The sequence below is a fragment of the Lissotriton vulgaris genome, chromosome 8 (genome assembly GCF_964263255.1).
Source record: "Lissotriton vulgaris chromosome 8, aLisVul1.2, whole genome shotgun sequence".
In the NCBI taxonomy this organism is placed as follows: domain Eukaryota; kingdom Metazoa; phylum Chordata; class Amphibia; order Caudata; family Salamandridae; genus Lissotriton; species Lissotriton vulgaris.
Genome location: NC_141696.1, coordinates 1564064593 through 1564083115, shown reverse-complemented (window position 1 = coordinate 1564083115; position 18523 = coordinate 1564064593). Strand labels below are relative to the sequence as shown.

The 18523-nt window shown below is 45.9% G+C and overlaps 1 protein-coding gene across 2 annotated transcripts in view; it reads left to right on the top strand.

Moving 5' to 3' along the window:
- Window positions 1–18523, top strand: part of GDAP2 (ganglioside induced differentiation associated protein 2) — a 305146-nt gene that overhangs the window by 221933 nt on the left and 64690 nt on the right. For both annotated transcript variants that reach the window (XM_086935835.1, XM_086935836.1), the window contains exons 6-8: window positions 1657–1733; window positions 3366–3525; window positions 11281–11431. In XM_086935835.1, coding sequence (XP_086791961.1) covers window positions 1657–1733; window positions 3366–3525; window positions 11281–11431 — 388 coding nt within the window. The remainder of the gene's footprint in view (window positions 1–1656; window positions 1734–3365; window positions 3526–11280; window positions 11432–18523) is intronic.

The window sequence follows — 18523 nt, the reverse complement described above, 5'->3', positions numbered from 1 at the left end:
CCACCCTCATAAACTCAGCTATTGATGGGGTGTTTCTCTTTTAAACCCCCTCCCACCCTCATGAACACAGCTATTGATGGAGTGTTTCTCTTTTAAACCCCCTCCCACCCTCATAAACTCAGCTATTGATGGGGTGTTTCTCTTTTAAACCCCCTCCCACCCTCATGAACACAGCTATTGACAGGTTGTTTCTCTTTTAAATCCCCTCCCACCCTCATAAACTCAGCTATTGATGGGTTGTTTCTCTTTTAAATCCCCTCCCACCCTCATGAACACAGCTATTGATGGAGTGTTTCTCTTTTAAACCCCCTCCCACCCTCATAAACTCAGCTATTGATGGGGTGTTTCTCTTTTAAACCCCCTCCCACCCTCATGAACACAGCTATTGACAGGTTGTTTCTCTTTTAAACCTCCTCCCACCCCCATAAACACAGCTATTGATGGGGTGTTTCTCTTTTAAACCCCCTCCCACCCTCATAAACACAGCTATTGATGGAGTGTTTCGCTTTTAAACCCCCTCCCACCCTCATAAACTCAGCTATTGATGGGGTGTTTCTCCTTTAAACCTCCTCCCACCCTCATAAACACAGCTATTGACAGGTTGTTTCTCTTTTAAATCCCCTCCCACCCTCATAAACTCAGCTATTGATGGGTTGTTTCTCTTTTAAATCCCCTCCCACCCTCATGAACACAGCTATTGATGGAGTGTTTCTCTTTTAAACCCCCTCCCACCCTCATAAACTCAGCTATTGATGGGTCGTTTCTCTTTTAAACCCCCCCTCACACTCATGAACACAGCTATTGATCTGGTGTTTCTCTTTTAAACCCCCTCCCACCCTCATCAACACTGCTATTGATGGGGTGTTTCTCCTTTAAACCCACTCCTACCTTCATGAACACAGCTATTTTTATGTTGTTTCTCTTTTAAACCCCCTCCCGCACCTATGAACTCACTCGATTCAGGCTCTGCCCTTAAGAGAGGAGGTGGACCAGGGTTAGAAGCATTTCACAACCCCCAGCCGTGCGTTGAGGGGCTACCCTTCCCTTTCACACGTTCACGGTGTATATGGAGAAGGGGTGCAGAGTACATGTGTGTACCGTGGGCATCTTTGGTTGAACCCAGTTCAGGCGCCACATGAGTTATTTGAAGCAGTGGCTGCCCATGATGGGGGCCCGCCTCAATCCCTGACGCCCTAGGGGCTAGCTGGCGGTGCCCCCCATCCTGAGCGTTGTTCTGCTGTAATCCACTTCTCCGAAGCTGTGGGACCCCGCTGCATTTCACAGGAGTTTGGGGTTCAGGCATTGTTTCTGGGGTCTAGTTATCCAGAGCTCTGTTGCAGCTTCCTTCCAATCCACCTTGAATCTCAGCCCCATCTCTTGTTCAACTGCCCCTCAAATGTCTTGTTAACTTGGGGTAAACTCCTTGGCTTAGCACAGCTGAGGTTTAGGTGGAAGGAGCGTTGAGTGTTGCTCCAGTGATGCACCCCAGTCTGCCGTAGCCGCCCAGGCAGCATCCATTTTAAAGCTTACCCAGGTGTCACCCCCTCAGCCTAGTTATTGAAGGTAACTCAAAGTGAAGTGGTGAAGACCTGCGGTTTGTGTCGTGTTTTCCCACGTGCACGCCCACGCAGTGATTTCCATCCTCTTTTCTTTCAGGGACGGTGCGACGGTTCCTGGAGACCCACGGCGAGTCCATTGAAAAGGTCGTCTTCGCCGTCACGGACCAAGAAGAGGTATTTCATCCACTACTTTCTACTTTCTACATTTTCAGCTGCTGTTGGTGCCCATCGCTCTGGCCTCCCGGGTCTTTCCTGCCCTCTCCAGGCTGCATCATTTCTCTGGACCATGGCTATCTGTGTCCAGTCTGCACCGCCCTGGTGCTCCGTCACCTTGTGACAGAGAGAATATTGTCTTGTCTCATGCCCAGGGCCGGACTGGGAACACAAACTAGCCCTGGAAGTTCAGCCGGACCTGCCCTGGGAGGGGCGAACGGGGGCAGATGGGGTGCTAGTGACCAGCACTGCTGCTGCTTTTGATACGGGGGACCGAAATTCCACTGATGCACAACCACCCCCCAGTAACAAAACTTTCCCCCACCACTCAAAAACTGGCCCCCACACTTCAGCCCACTGGGATACTGCAGGTGCCCCCTATAGTCAGTCCGTCCCTGCTCATGCCCTGAATTTGACAGGATGAAAACACAAATCGAGGACGGACGGAATGCTTAACATTGTCGAGCACTCGCCCCAGTCACAGATCTGAGTTTAACCCATCGTTCTTTTGCTCACCACACCACCCCAGTTCAGACATGGCTATATGCAAATCAATCTGGACCCTGTGCCTCATGGGAACAGTCCAGCCCGAACTGCCAAAGCCATATCCTCCCTGGACTAGAAACAAGCATCCTGGGACCGGTTTCGGGGTAACAGCCCTCATCAGCCAGGGTAGCTTGAGTCCAGTGGCAAAGTGAACACGGGACCCACGTCTGGGCATACTCTGTGCACTTAGGGCAAGAAAGCAAAAGAAACACAAATGATGGCAGAATGCAGAACAAATCAAACATTCTCCTCCAGTCAAGAGATCTGGGTTAAATCCATCATTCTTTTTCTCACCATCACACTCCAGTTCAGACACAGCCATATGCAAATTCTTCTTGACTTTTTTCCTCATGGGAACAGTCTAGACCGAACTAACAAGCCAGGTCCTCCCTGTACTGAAAACAAGCACCATGGGACCTGTTTCAGGGCATCACCCCATATCAGCAAGGCTAGCTTGAATCCAGTGCACAGCGATCACGGGACCCACATCTGGGCATACCCTTGGCCACTTATGGTGAACAAAGCAAACACAAGGAGATGATGGACGGAGCACTGAAACTTTTCAGACATTCACCCCCAGTCACGGTTAAATCCATCGTTCTTTTGCTCAACATGCCACCCAGATTGGACCCAGCCATGCGCACATCCTTCTTGACCCTGCACCTATGTGTGTGTGTGTGCGGGTGCCTGTGCGTGTGTGTACATGTCTGTGCGTGTGTCCATTGGTGGGTACCTGGGCACTGCAGCCATGAGCTGTGCATGGTAACTCTTGCTCACTCTCTCCTCCAGCCCACCTACCTGAAGCCTCTGTATGTATGTATGTATGTGTGCACGTGTCCATGGGCACTGCAGCCATGAGCTGTGCATGGTAACTCTTTTTCTCTCTCTCCTCCAGCCCACCTACCTGAAGCTGATGCCTCTGTATGTATGTATGTATGTATGTATGTATGTATGTATGTATGTATGTGTGCGCGTGTCCTTAGGTGTGTGCATGGGCACTGCATCTATGAGCTGTGCATGGTAACTCTATTTCTCTCTCTTCTCCAGCCCACCTACCTGAAGCTGATGCCTCTGTACTTCCCACGGTCGCTGGCGGAGGAGACTGCATCTTTCCCGCACCTTCCTAGAGACATTGGCAACGCCGAGGGTGAGCCGGTGGTGCCGGAACGCCAGATTCGAATCTGCGAGAAGCCAGGACTCCCTGAAGGTGGGTCTGTCGGTCCAGTGTCCAGCCCAGGGGTATGCTTGTGCAGGCCAGCTCTTTGCTCAGTCACTTCATGTGTAGAAAGGACCACTATTGTGTAAATGCATTGGACGCGTGTAGGTTGTCTGTGCCGCGGTCCTTGGGTGGCAGATCACGCTATGCCTTTCATAGCTGCAATAGATCACCCAAAATCACTTCAGCAAAAGAGCACTTTAAGAATCCAGTGCAACTATTACACTTGGAAACAATTGCAACATATTCAGTAAGCGTATTTACTTTAAAAAAAACACCATTTTAGCAACAGTACAATATTCCCAGTGTCGCTGTCTCACAGATCTGTTATCCTGACTGTTTTGTTATTCATTCATCACTACAACAAAATCTGGTGGTCTCTAAAGAAGGGGGGGAGCAAAAACCAATGTATCATGACACACAAGCGTGCAAACACCCAGCGAGTATCCACAGTGTAGTAAAACAAAATGTAGGTGTGAAGAACACTCCGCTTGTATCGAGGTATCATGTACAAGGTTGTATTTGATGACCACTATGAGCACTTTTTCACTAATTTATGAATGCAGAAGCAATCTAAAGTTTAGGTCCTGAAGAAAGCCTGGGCAAGTGGCCTGAAAGGCTGAAACTAGTTGACCATATTGTGAAGCGGCCTATTTGTTTAAAGCTGCTTCTGCACTATTTTAATAGGATTGGTAGAGATATTTTGAATTTAAGGTAGTTTTTCTTCCCCGAATCCTTTTTACTTTCACTCACACGCTCTGCACTGACACTATCCATCACCCAAGTAACGGATATCCCTTGTTTGTAATTTGAAAGCAGGTGACCAAATTGGTCAATCTCACTTCACTCTCTTTTTCTCTACTTCCTCCTGTCGTGATTTCTGTGGCCGGGTCGAAATCCGAACCATATGATTCCCCTCTATGATCAAGAGGTGTTGTGGTAGGAAGGAAAGATGTCTACGTGATGACTCTGACCTCTATTGGTAGTTGATCGAAATCCAATCCTTTCGCCACAGCCTCTTTCCTACATTTTGTTTTATTACACTGTGGATACTCGCTGGGTGTTTGCACTCTTGTGTGTCGTGATAAATTGGTTCTTGCTCCCCCGTTCTTTAGAGACCACCAGATTATGTTGTAGTGATTATTAGTTAAATTGGGGATTAAATCTGGTATTTGGTCGGTAAACTTTCCCTAGGACCCTTTCTCCTTTTGGAAGTGTATTGAATGTTTTGGTATTCACCAGGAGTTTACAATTAGCTCTAGCCTCACAAGACTCCAGGGACCGAAGGCAGAGTCCGTTGGTGTGTTTAGTGACCAGAGAAGAGATCTTTGGGCAACATATAGGCCCCCGGAGGGACCCCAGCAGGGCCAAACAAGGCTTTCATGCTTAGAGTTGTTAAATTGAGTGCGACTGAGCTAGGAATCGTTGACTGCTGTGGCACAAGTAGCACCTCACTTTTTGGCATCTGCGAGTGGCCAGTGAGTGTGACCGTGTGCTGGTAACCCATGGTGGTGTTTCACTAGTGATAGATGCGCATAGTTTTTGATACACTTATTTTATATCATTGGGTTTCCTTTCGCTATCTGTGCATTTGCACTAGTGCAACTTGTGCCTGTGTTATTGATGTAACATGTGGTCACAGCTCAGTCCTTACTACATTTTAGTTCTTGCACGAAGAAGCCGCTCTCCCAGAGCACCTCAGCCCTCACCAGATCCTCAAGGAACACATTGTCAACAAACAAAACCCCACAAAGACAGCCTGCGAGCAGCTCTCTTCTGAAGAAGGCAAATTCAGAGCTGCTGTTCAAGCCCTCGCACTCTCGCGGCTGAATGGTAGTAAGGCCCCCACTCCGTGGCCTCCCAGACTCCACTCTGACATCCATAGGGGACATTCTGTTTCTCATGGTTCAGCACGTCTCGCTCAGGCCTAAAGTATAACAAATCACCCCCACCCTGATGGAACTCCATTGGCTCCCCTTGCCGGCCCGCACCATCTTCAAAACCAGCGGCATCATTCACAAAGCCATCACGACCAGCACCCTCGCTTATCTTGAAGACAAGCTCACCACGCCTGGTGCTACTCGCACAGTCGGGACACCATCACACTAAGAAAATCATGGCAGCTGCCTTTTCCATCTGTGCACATACATACATACGTACAGACATACATACGTACAGACATACATACGTACAGACATACATACGTACAGACATACATACGTACAGACAGACATACGTACAGACAGACATACGTACAGACAGACAGACAGACAGACGTACGTACAGACAGACAGACAGACAGACGTACGTACAGACAGACAGACATACGTACAGACAGACAGACGTACGTACATACAGACCTACGTACATACAGACCTACGTACATACAGACCTATGTACATACAGACCTACGTACATACAGACCTACGTACATACAGACCTACGTACATACAGACCTACGTACATACAGACCTACGTACATACAGACCTACGTACATACAGACCTATGTACATACAGACCTATGTACATACAGACCTACAGACATACAGACCTACGTACATACAGACCTACAGACATACAGACCTACAGACATACAGACCTACGTACATACAGACCTACGTACATACAGACCTATGTACATACAGACCTACGTACATACAGACCTACAGACATACAGACCTACGTACATACAGACCTACGTACATACAGACCTACAGACATACATGCGTAACTTCGTAGATACATACATAGATGCATACATATGTACATTCGTACATACGTACATGCATACATATGTACATTCGTACATACGTACATGCATACATATGTACATTCGTACATGCGTACATGCATACATATGTACATTCGTACATGCGTACATGCATACATGTATGCATACATACATGCATACATACTTACCCTGCCGTCCTTTTCAAAGCTATCCTGCAGCACTTCCTGCTAGTACGAGCATACAGCTCTGAGGCCCCTGAGAACCAGTAGCACCCCCTGGTGCACGCTGCCATGGTGCATTAGAGCAGGGATAGCAAGACTGCAGAAGTAAGTCCGCTCCAGACAGTGTGCACACCCACAGCAGGCTGCTGCAGGAGTACAGCCTTTTCCCTGAGGCGCTGCCTTTGCATCAAGGGTGCAGCGACTATACAGACCTGAGAGTCACGACAGACCATCAGCCCCATCACTCACATAGCCTCGTAGTTGGTCGGAGGGTTGGGGGTCTGCTTAATGACCATATTGAGATGTTTGGCTTCCTGCTGTACAGACATCTCCTTGGCTGTAGTAGTAAATCCTCTGCAGTGATGTCTGATAATGAGGCTTCTCGTCTGCGACCAACCTGGGCATTGTTTATTTGTCTTATTCCTGCCATATCTTTATTAAAGATGGTGCTGGAAGTGATCGAAGACAACGAGGGGGTTGGGGGACACCTACATTCTTGAGTAGTACGATAGATTGAACCCGCCTCCCCAGCTCATAACTCCTCCCCAATGATGGGCGGGGCAGCTGACCGGATTGTACTAATGTGCGAGCCACTCTTACACACACTTGCTCACTAAACATCAACAAGAGATCCTGAGCTCTCCGACATGGTCTGCATGGGGGTTCACCCACCACCAGCCTGTACTCCTCATGGGTACAATATCCTCCTGTCCACACGTTGCAGCACTCTGAGGCAGCCGCAAATGGCAGCGCCAGACAGAGGTTTGCAAAATGTGCTGTTTTGTTTAGTCTTACTTTGTGATGCACATGTTACAATAGGTTGACATCCTATTCTTGTTTCTCTCACTCTCTTCCGCTACCCCAAATACCATTATATGACCGGCTACCAGAATGTTGTTAATGTTGAAATGCCGGCACGTGTCTGTCCACCCATCTTATGAACATGTTGATTACTGGATCTCTACAGTTTGTGGTGACGCCACTAAAGCCAATAAAGAAATGTGAAAATAAAAAAGATAATGCTGGAATCCAGAAGGGGTGATTGGTACCAACCTAGCAATGGTTTGGACCTTCAGGGTCACAGCCAAGACACATCTGGAGTTCAGAATGAGGGGGTGCCAGGCAGGGTCTGCACGTGTGTGCAGAAATACAGGGTGCAGATCTGGACTGTACACCTATGTATCACACTCGCGTCCCCTTCGTGCCACCATGGGTGCTGCAGACCAAACATTACGGAGACGAGGAGTGGACCACCGAAGCACAGATGCTGGCTTTTTGTTGGTGCTTGCTCGAGTCTGCTGATGCTGGACCAGTCAGGCCCTCTTCCACACTGCCCTCTGGGAGCCACTTTCTTTCTCTTATGGAGGCCTTGGGGGTCTCACCTCTTGGTGCACAGTCCTCAAGACTGAAGACTGGCCCTTCATCAAACACTACCAGTGCAGGGTACTTCGCTATGAGGTCTAAGATCACACATGAAGTTTGAGGAGTACGGCACCCATGGATTCCCTTCCTTCTTACGGCACCCAGCAGTGTTGACATTGATCACTGCTGGAAGGGATCTTTCCTGTCCAGCGTTGAAGAATTCATCATCTAGCCTCATGGCTCAGTGTAACCCCTCCACCAGCCTCCCTTCAGCTGCAGCTTCTCATTCATTCTGTGTGGCACCTCAGGAGGTGGCAAATCATCAGTGATTTATTGACTTATGGTCTACGGTGTGAGGCAATGACTGACCCACTAAATGAAGGATTGATGGGTTTGGGGTCAGTGCCTAGCACCCCTCCACCAGCCTCTCTTCAGCTGCAGCTTCTCATTCATTCTGTGTGGCACCTCAGGAGGTGGCAAGTCATCAGTGATTTATTGACTCATGGTCTACGGTGTGAGGCAATGACTGACCCATTAAATGAAGGATTGATGGGTTTGGGGTCAGTGCCTAGCACTAATGGTTGTCCACTAAGGTAACTCGTGTCCAGGTGCCTGCAGACCACACAGTGTGATGGCTTTGTTGATGTCGCCTATATTGGAGTATCTTTTATTTTTCTAAATGCTCCTTCTTGCGTATCGCTCCAGCACCACTCGTCGTACTGTTGAACGGCTTTCTCTCTAGAGAGCTAAACCCTAGGAAGCTCCGTAGATCCAAGACTCTCAGTGCTGCAGTCAACTCCTGGCATCTTTGAACTTTTTGGGGAACTTCAGGAACTCCGTCTTGGTTTGAACTTTGAATTTGAATAGGTATGTATAAAGCGCAACTCTCACTCCGAAAGGAGCATCCTGGCGCTAAGCGGCCGAAAGTCCAGATGGACAAGAGAAGACACTATTTGAGTGATGAGCAAAGTTCATCTTGATGAGGAATTGACCTCGGAAGCAGCTGCGTTGTTCTGATTGGTGGTGCTCTTGTTCCATCAGGGCATATAATGTCACCGCTCGCATTGAGGATATTGGGGAGTTTAAATATTAGATCAGTCTTTTGCCAGATGTGACGAAGTGAGTTCAAAATGTCTTTATGTAGCCCTTTTCCTTATCTAGATCCTTTTTCTAATATAATATACTGAGATGTAGTTTTTAGAACTATCGAGCACCTTTCACACCCACGTTACGTCACGGATGAAGGTTGGATGTTCTGCTTCTGCTACTTCGCCATCTTGGGAGCCGCATGTACTCACAACGCAGACCTTGCTAAGATGCTTGGCCTCAATTGTAACTAGTCGGGGAGACCCCGCAGTGAGTTCTCTAATCTGTGCAGTTATGCAGTGCAGGAAGTGCGTATCTCAGAGTGGGTGGAGCCAAGGGAGGTTATGGGTACCGAGTGGACTTATGAAATTAGAGCACTGTAATGAATTTCAACAAGTGGTATTAGGTCCTCTATTAATGCCTTCCATTAACTTGACCACAAAATCTCCGCAGCGTGTCTACTACAAGATTCCTGTAGTGTATACATTCCCTCCTCTCAACTCTCAAGTACAGACTGAACTTGTATTGTGGTCAGCAGTGCGGTTTCTTTAGGAGTGAGCTGTCGCTATGACGGCAGATATCTGCAGATATGCACAGTTTCCTCTTCCCAGATGTAGGTATTCATGTGGGATTCTCAGACTCCTGGGTAACTTGCATCTAATTAGGGTTCACAGTGAGGTTTTTAGGATTTTCACATTTTTCTTGAAGTAAGAAGCTTATCTTTTTAATCCTGATGAAGCTCTCACGCAGACACTTCACAGGTGCCGAAACACATAGATGCACACTACTGCAGTGAGCGGGTCAGCTGAAATGTTAAATTATGTAGAGCTCAGATCCGAATATACAAAAACAGCTAAACCTGCCCCTGGATTGCCAGTAATAGGTTACTACCTGTTTGTGCCCCTTCTACACCTCTAAATACCCTATGATATGGATTTGTTGATGGTGAAATGTCATGTAAGCCCCTTTAGTTATTAATTGTTTCCCCCTGCATGAATACATTAATAATAAATTGTCGTTGGATGTCGTGTTTGTTTAAGTACTAGAGTATTCCAGGGTGACAAGTCTGCAGAATCCGCTCTCTGTGGTTACCATATGGTGGTGTGTAGCACTTTCTAAAACCTCAAATAAAATAAAACGAAACCAGTATCTACAACCTCACTTCCCGTGACCCTCTGCGGCACAGATGTGTAGAGGTTGATTTTCCCTCAAGGGCGTCCCTATGGTGTCCTCTATTACAAGCCCCGTACAGTGGTACCGCTGTTGCTGAGTTTTGTTCTTGACCTGCTCCTGATGTGAAAGGCTTGAAGTCTACAGGTGCTCAAAGGTGGCAACGTGATCCTTCACGCCCTGGTACTCGAGGCAGCCTATCCCGGGAACAACTGTGGGAGCCCTTCATGATAATCTCTTTAGTGTTTTCGGGGTGATGCCGAGTGAGTAATGCTCTCCTGGTTAGATCATTGGTTGTCTCTCAGCAACTTTTTGCTGAATATTGTTGTCTTTGCTTCCTCCTGCCTGTGCCTGGCCTGACTGGTCACTTTAGTGTACAGGGTGTAGTTTCCCAGAGATATATATCTTGAATCGGGTCTTCCTCATCCTGGATTCCCTGTGGCCCCCGTGTTCATCAGTGACCGCCCGGATCAGCTTCTGGGCATCTCCAGTGTGTCCACCAACCTTAATGAGACGCGCAGATACAGTGACCACAAGTAATATTCTCTTGTTTCAGGTTTTAGTATTTCAGGGTTTGGTGGCAGCATTTGCAACATGATGTGCTAAGCTTACGGCAATGTACACTTTGGCTGTGATTGAGGTGGCAGCGACCAGGCTGAGGAAGAAGGGTATTCGTCGGAGCAGTACTTGGCCAAATGTTTGTTTATTGTATTCTCGAGCTCCACAATTGTATTTTATAGTACTTATTGATATTTTTGCTTTATATTCAGAGACACAAAGTAATTTTTCCCGATTTTTGTTCTCACATTAATGGAAGGTGAGATCCCAGGTGTCTGGGTTTCGAGCTCAGCCTGCGGACTATATCTTCCACTTTACATAGCGAAGATGAACCCTGGGTTATTACTTTACCTGGGACACAGCTGGTGCAGCAAATCCAAGCTGAGAGACCTCTGGGGAGGTGGGTGTGTGGTAAACATCATGTTTGATTCCGCCATTGATTTATTTCTCAGGGATTCCATTTTTAGCGGACTGCAAAGATGAAGTGAACACAACCACTCTAATGTATGAGGACCCGCCTGATGGCTAGACGCCCTCATACGAGACTGGTCGAGAGCAGTAAATGCCACAGCTGCTCAAGCAGTGGCTCATCACACCTCTGTGGTTCTACATTTCAGATGACACTGAAGATGAAATGCTGGAGCAGGACCTATCGTTCATTGGCTCCCACGCCTTTGCCCGTATGGAGGAAGACGTGGACAAGCAGCGGCGACTCATCCTCCAGGGTCAGCTGTCCGAAGCGGCGATGCAGAAACAGCACCTGAGAAAGTGAGTATGGACACAACTGCATACGTCCCATAAGTTAGGTTTTTATACAGAAGTGTCCAAATACCTACACTGTGGACTCAGAAAAGTTTCTACTTCGTGAAGGAGTTTTCTCCAGCTGTCTGCTGCAGTGCATATTAATGCCTGGCATTGTTTCTTCACAGTACCAGTTTTTATCACTCATGCCATCACCTCATCAAGCTTTCTAAAATTCCCTCCCTCCCTCCTTCCTTTCTTCACCGTTGCTTTTATCTTTGAGAAGGAAACTACTAAATATAGCCATCTCAAACCAGAGTCCACCCGACCCTCTGCCCCCTCCGTTCCCTCCATCAATCCCTTCTCCAAATATGGGATCGATCCGCTGTGGTGCACAGCGATGACTTGTCTTGAGTGCACAGATTCTTTTTTTGTAAATTTCTGATTCTAATGACACATTGACCTCCTGAATATCGCCCCTACTCATTCCTGGCCCCCTTCCATGCTACAGAGGACTGGATTTAAGAACTGCTGCTCCCACAGGGCAAGCTTAGCATCATTTGACCCCCAGAACATTAGCAGCTGGTCCTCCCTGAAAGTGATGGGGCGTAATACTTACCACAAGTTCACTTCTTTGTTTTCAGAATATGCCTTGGGTGTCTCCTATATGTTAAAAATTGCTTCCAGTGTGTCAGTCGATTTGGTCATGGATACAACCTTATACCAATAATTACATACAGTATGTCAGTAACCGAATTATCAAGCAAAACATACCGATGAGGAAAGGGTCTGAGGGAATTTTTAAGACCAATCCTAGGTTAACACCCCCTAAACAATGTATAAACAACAAAGAAACCTAGGGGTTTGGAAAAGGAGATAATCAAATTATCTCAAGGCGTCAACATTATTATTCAATATATTGATGACAACACTGAACTGTAGTGAAAATTATAGGACAATATCTACCAAACACTATGTCTACAGTAATTTGTGAATAGAACCCAAGAGGTATTTGACGGATTCCCATCAAAGCACTTACGATGATCAATGTTATCATTTGGTCATCCAACCGAACTCACCACTTTCACTATTTTTTGCACTGCACTTTTTCCCATCATCGGGTTATCACTTGGCCTAAGCAATATTTGTGGGCAGTGACCCTATTGTGGTACAAGGCAAGATCATGGTCTCAATGATCAAGAGACTTAATTGTCTTGGTTGAATGACGCGATGATCAACGTTATCATTTGGTCATCCAACCAAGACAATTAAGTCTCTTGATCATTGAGACTTCGTTGGTGCGGTCTCTGTGGGAGATCTTGTAGCCCTGTGGGATGGCTATGGCGATGTCTGGTGCTGAGGTGGCGTTCAGCCAGGTCTCTGTCAGAAAGGCGATGTCGGAAGCGGTGGAGTCTAGGAGGTCCCAGAGTTCGATGGCGTGCTTGGGAGCGGAGCAGGTGTTGAGGAGGATGCAGCGGAGGTGGTTGGGTTCTCTTGCTGGTGGTTTGGAGGGCTGGATGGTGGTGAAGCTGCAGTTCCGGCAGGTGAAGGGACCTTGGGTGCACTTTGGGTTGGCCCGGTAGCAGGGGTTGTCTCGTCCGGTGTTGAGTGTGTGGAGGGTGCTGGAGTCGTAGAGCAGTCTGGCGTTGCGGGGGGCGCGGGACTCAGGGGTCCTGGCACTGGGCGCAGACGGGCTTGCCTTTGGCGCGCCCGCTGCACATCCGCACGGCGCCCTCCATTAGAGGCGAAGTGGGAGGGAGGAGCAGCTGGGAGGCGGGAGCGGGGCGGCCAATGGGCGAAGGCAGGGAGACAGAAGGCAAAAAGGCGGCGGGCCGCAGGGGAGCAGCGGTGGGAAGCGGGGGGGGGCTAAGGGGCAATGGCGAGAGAAGGAGCACCTAGGCAGAGAGACCAGAATCAACAAATAAGGCAACAAGGCAACAATACAATACTAAATGAAAAATACACTCATGGGAGAAAAACTGAAGCAGAAAAAGGTTAGTTATGCAGCCAGACAGTCACCAGGGGCGGCGAACCCTCAGCAGCAGCAGCAGCGGGAGGGACATGAGACACAGGCAGCTGGGGGGAGCCGTGCGGCGTGGGGAGCGCCCCGATATCACCCCCTAGTATGTCAGAGCCAGCATTTTCACATGTTTTGCTTCCCGCAATCAGACCTCCCAACCCTAAAGTGCCATGGTAGCCAAGTATTGCATCCAGCATGCCAAGAGCATCAGTTTGCCATAGATTTCCCGTGTATGTCAAGAATTGCAACCAGTACCGCAGGGCCTACTTTTTTCAGCTGGTGTCTTCCCTTACACCAAGAATTACATTCAATATGTCCCCATAAGCCAAGAATGATCACGAGTATGCCATGACCAGCCGCAGACTCACAAGCATAAAACATGCTAACAAACACACTCTTACTTCTGTACACTCCCTCATACTCACTTTCTCATTCACTCCTCTGCCTCACTCCCTCTAACTAGCACTGTAGCAATTACTCATTTCTGGTTCATAATCACTCCCATTCATTGTCACTCGCTCAGAAATGAGCCCATACACTCACACTGTCTTATTCTCACTCGGTCACAAGCACAATTACACTCGCTCACTCTTTCACAATCATTGACCCTCCTCACAACTGCGGGTGTACATGAGCTCTGATTTGAAGTCCTGGAGTGCAAAAGCTCTGCGGTAATAGATGGGTTTCAGGAGGCTCCTTTGGGCCCAGGTGCAGCAGCTATACAATTAGAATCATGCCCCCCACTGCCCCTCCCTCTCACAATCTCGACCTCTCTCATCTGTCTCACTCACACAGCTTTACTCACTCTCTTGCTTTCACTTATTTTCACACTCACTCATTGGTTCTCACTCTTTCACTTTCATCGGCCCTCTCAAACACACTGAATTAACACACATTGTCACTCATTCTCTCTCAATCACTCACAAATACACTTTGACTCCCAGAACAATTGTATGACCCGACACTCCTTGACCTGCTTAGTAATACCCCGGGCCACTGGAGGTTTGCGATTGTGCGGCCGCAGTGATTTTTGCATGATTATAGATCTGTGGAAGGCCTTTGGCACAGCTGGACAGGTCACATTTCAGTTGCTTATTGCTTGTGGTGCAGCAGCCAGAAATGCTGACTCGAGAGCTGGGGATCCCAGTTCCAGTCTCGGTAACACTGCGGAACATCATGTGACTCTCTGCAAATCACTTAATCGCTCCGAGTGATAAATTGTTACATAAATATGCTGCAAGAGTAAACGGCAAAACGTTATGACAATATTGTTCCACCAAAGCAAATGTTAAAAGTATTTTGGCAGCGGGAAACTGATAAGAGAAGCAAATGAAGAAAAAACATTGGTAAATGCAGGGAAATATGCTACAGCCAATAGAAATGGAGGAAAGGTAAGTGGCACGCACAGGAACCAATGAGAAGCCAGGAAAGAGAGGAGGCGGGATGTTAATCCCTTTTAAGTTTATATTAAAAGAAATAGATTTCTCAAGCACAGCGCAAGCGCTGTGCAAGCCAAATCTAAAACTGACGAAATAATGAAGTAATACTCTTACAAAATGTGCCACCTTATGCTGTATAATTGCATTATCTTCCTGCATACTTTACTCAACCGTGCTGCATAATTCGGCCCTGTCCTGCCGCATAATTCCAGTGGCCCTGGTAATGCTCTTTACTTGTTCCAGGGGAAGAAGTACGCTTTTGAGGTAAGGGCTGACTATGCCTCTTTGAATTGTCGAGTATGATTAGTAAATGTTGAGTGTTTTTCCCAGAATTCATAGGCAAGTGATAAAATGTGAAATTAGGTTAATTCGATCTGCTATAGTTGAGCACTGTAGTACTTATTGTCAAATCATTCAGCATATAAAATAAAGTGTTGCCATTTGTATTAGAATTGCTTTATTGTCATTGATTGTTTTCCAGACGTAATCGTGAATGAAAAATTTCTTAGCTATCGTAACAGAAAGTTTCAATTCTATTAAGGACTTGGAGGCGAGGATTATGCTATCCTTTCTTTGTATTTATTTCAACAGCAGCCATTTTCAAACTTCATTAACAAACCACATTTCCCAAACATACTCGGAAAAATTTTGGTAAAAAAAACAGAAACAAACAAGGGACAATACATGCCCAAGACCATGAGCCAATCACGGCTCAGAATGTCCCATACAGTCTTCTCTCTATCCATCCTCTTTCTTTGCTGCTCGCAGCCCTCAGATGAGTGGTTTTCTCTGTTTTCTTATCATGTGGCCTATGTGTGACTGACCAGTATAAGGCAATCGCGGGCCGCTTTTGAGCAAAGAAAGGATAGCATAATCCGAGGCCTCCGGTCCGGACATAGAATTACCTCACATTGTGCTGTACAAGTGCATCCTCCTTGTACTGTGCAATGTTTTATTGTTCACTTTCTGCGGACTACATTCTGTCGCGCTTAACAATTTACGGTGTTAACATTCTTCATGGATTGTATCCAGGGTGTACTATGCAATGTATTTTTCAAATTCCTCAGATTACATCCCGTTGGGCTGTACAATTTATGGTGTTAACATAATTCATGAAGTGTATCCTCGTTGTGCTATTCAATTTTTTTGTTGAGAATATTCCTTTTAAGTTATTTCCAAGGCAGTATTGCGTATATTTATTGTAGTAACTTCCTAATCTTCCATTTAATTGTGATCCAGCCAACACATGTTTCGACCCAAGTGGCTTTAAAGCTAGGTGCTTTTTCAAGGCTGTAGGACTGGCAGGAAGATCAAATACAGGAATGTATGTGAAAATCTATTTTGTAATTACCTTCATAGGTGAAAAGGTATTGCCATTTAGTAATGCCCAACATGCATACCCTTTAGAATAAGCGGGTCACATGTGAAGTTGCGTCTATAGCACTAATATGGCGTTCAATTACCCATCAAGATGACATCCGTGCTCTAGTTTAAGGATTTTAAGTTATCAACCCTCTTGTGCACTGGCATGGGAGCATACTATCATGTTATGTCACTTTGTATCATTTTAAAGCTCCCTGAAGTGATTATTATGTGAGTCAAAAGTATGCCCCATGGTTATTTATAAAATAATATGTTGTAATATCGAACGTATCAGTAGTGTATTACCTCGTAATTTCATATAATACAGTCCTCCATTCAAGCAAAATCTGTGGTTCACCGTGTTCTATCCAGTCACGAACAGAGATTAGCATCAACGAGTCATTCCGTCAAACATAGAGTTCCTTTTCCGGGCCCCCGGCACTGCTTAACCTCGTACACCGCCTCTCATGGAGATTTATTCGGCGTTTTGGCGCCGCTTTATCAGCTTCGATCCTTCTGGCGTTTACCAGGCGGCACTTATTTGTTCATTTCAACGGTACAATAACTGAACTCTACCATCAGCTGGCGATTAGCAGGATTCAGCCAGATTTCCCCTGAGGAAGGGACGTCATGGTCCCGAAATGCATCGGGCATGTCAAAAATGCCTTGTGAAGTTTTGTGAATTTGAGAAAATTGTATAAACAGTCCATTTTCTGATTTAACCAGAGATACATGGTTATCGAGAAAGAATCTCGGTATTTGATTCAAACTCATGAAGATCTATAAAAGAGCATTCATAAGTGCACTCATCATTTTGTGTGACGTTATTGGATTGAATTATTGCATTTGTATGGTTTATTGAATGAATGTTGAATAATTAAAACATAGAGTCCACAGGGGCTACATCAGCACAGTGCGCAGCGTGCTCTGCCAACCTTGGCAGTACATCCCTTTTTAATATCCCCAGCACTTGACCGGCAGCTACTGCTAGGCTGCGGCACCTTTGAAAAGCATTGGTTAAAAAACTGTTGAAATCTTCTTGATTAGGTAGAATAGGGAGTGCGCCTCCAACCCCCAATTTTCTGTATCAAAGGAGGGTAAGGCATCATCTCCTAACTATAGATATCAAATGAAAAAACATTTGAAAATAGAGAGATTAAATGACCATTACAGAACAAACACCCGCTTGCTCTAACGGAGGTCACTCGAGAACTATAATTTAACCTTCCATATATATATAAGGAAAATGTGCTAAAAATAATAGTCCATTGCTGGGCCCTGAAATTAATATCCTCAAAATGAATATAATCCTATGTTGTGCGGCGACTGGCGTCGGCGTCATTTAAAACACAAAACACCCACGCAATGTTGAGTCCTTCTGCAAACATCGTAACGTTCGGGTTTCAATTGTTGCAAACCTAGGCTGAAGTTAAAAATCTTCAAACGAATGCTATGCAGCTCTACACGTTTTAAAGGTAATGTTACTATTTTTGTATTGCAGAACACGAGTTTTTAGTTTAGTGGTGGGTAGATGATACTATTTCCTGTAGCTTAAAAATATTACAAATTTACAAAAAGTCAGCGATATATTAACATTCGTCCTTTTTATGTAGCCATTAACCATGCATATTACGGTGTTCTTTTGTTTGGTGGATGTAACCTCAGTAGAGTGTTGAACAGCATTAAAAAACATTTTAAGACATTAATCTCCTGGTCATAATCAATTCTGTACAAGGCACATAATGTTCAAGACAGTTTGAGCCATAATGGAAACATAATGTTGTGGAACAGCTTTGCCCTTTATCCATTGTGCATTTGCATTCAACAGTACTCAATTGCTTTAATTTAACAGTTAAATCTCTGGCGTATTCATTTTGAGCATATTAATTTCAGATCCCAACAATGGCCAATTTAGCACATTTTCTTTTTCTTCTATTCTGTGTAAAACACAATATGGTAAAAACCGAATTTCCTTTTAATATGAGGTGATCGCTCACCGACATTCTAACATGGGGCAACGATTAGAGCTTGGGAGTCAACTTTGGTGTAACAAACACTCCGAACGCCACATAATACAAGATAATATCATTTTTGAACTTTTATCTTTAGATCTCAACTATGGCCAATTACTATTAGAACACTACCTGTTACATAACTATGAAACCCTGTACCATAAAAGCATATTTAACTTAAAATATGTGGTGATCCTTCACCCGATATTTTAATATGGCGGCAGCCATTACATCTTCGAAGCCAACTTTAGTTTAATAAACATAGTAGAAGAACTCCATAACTCTT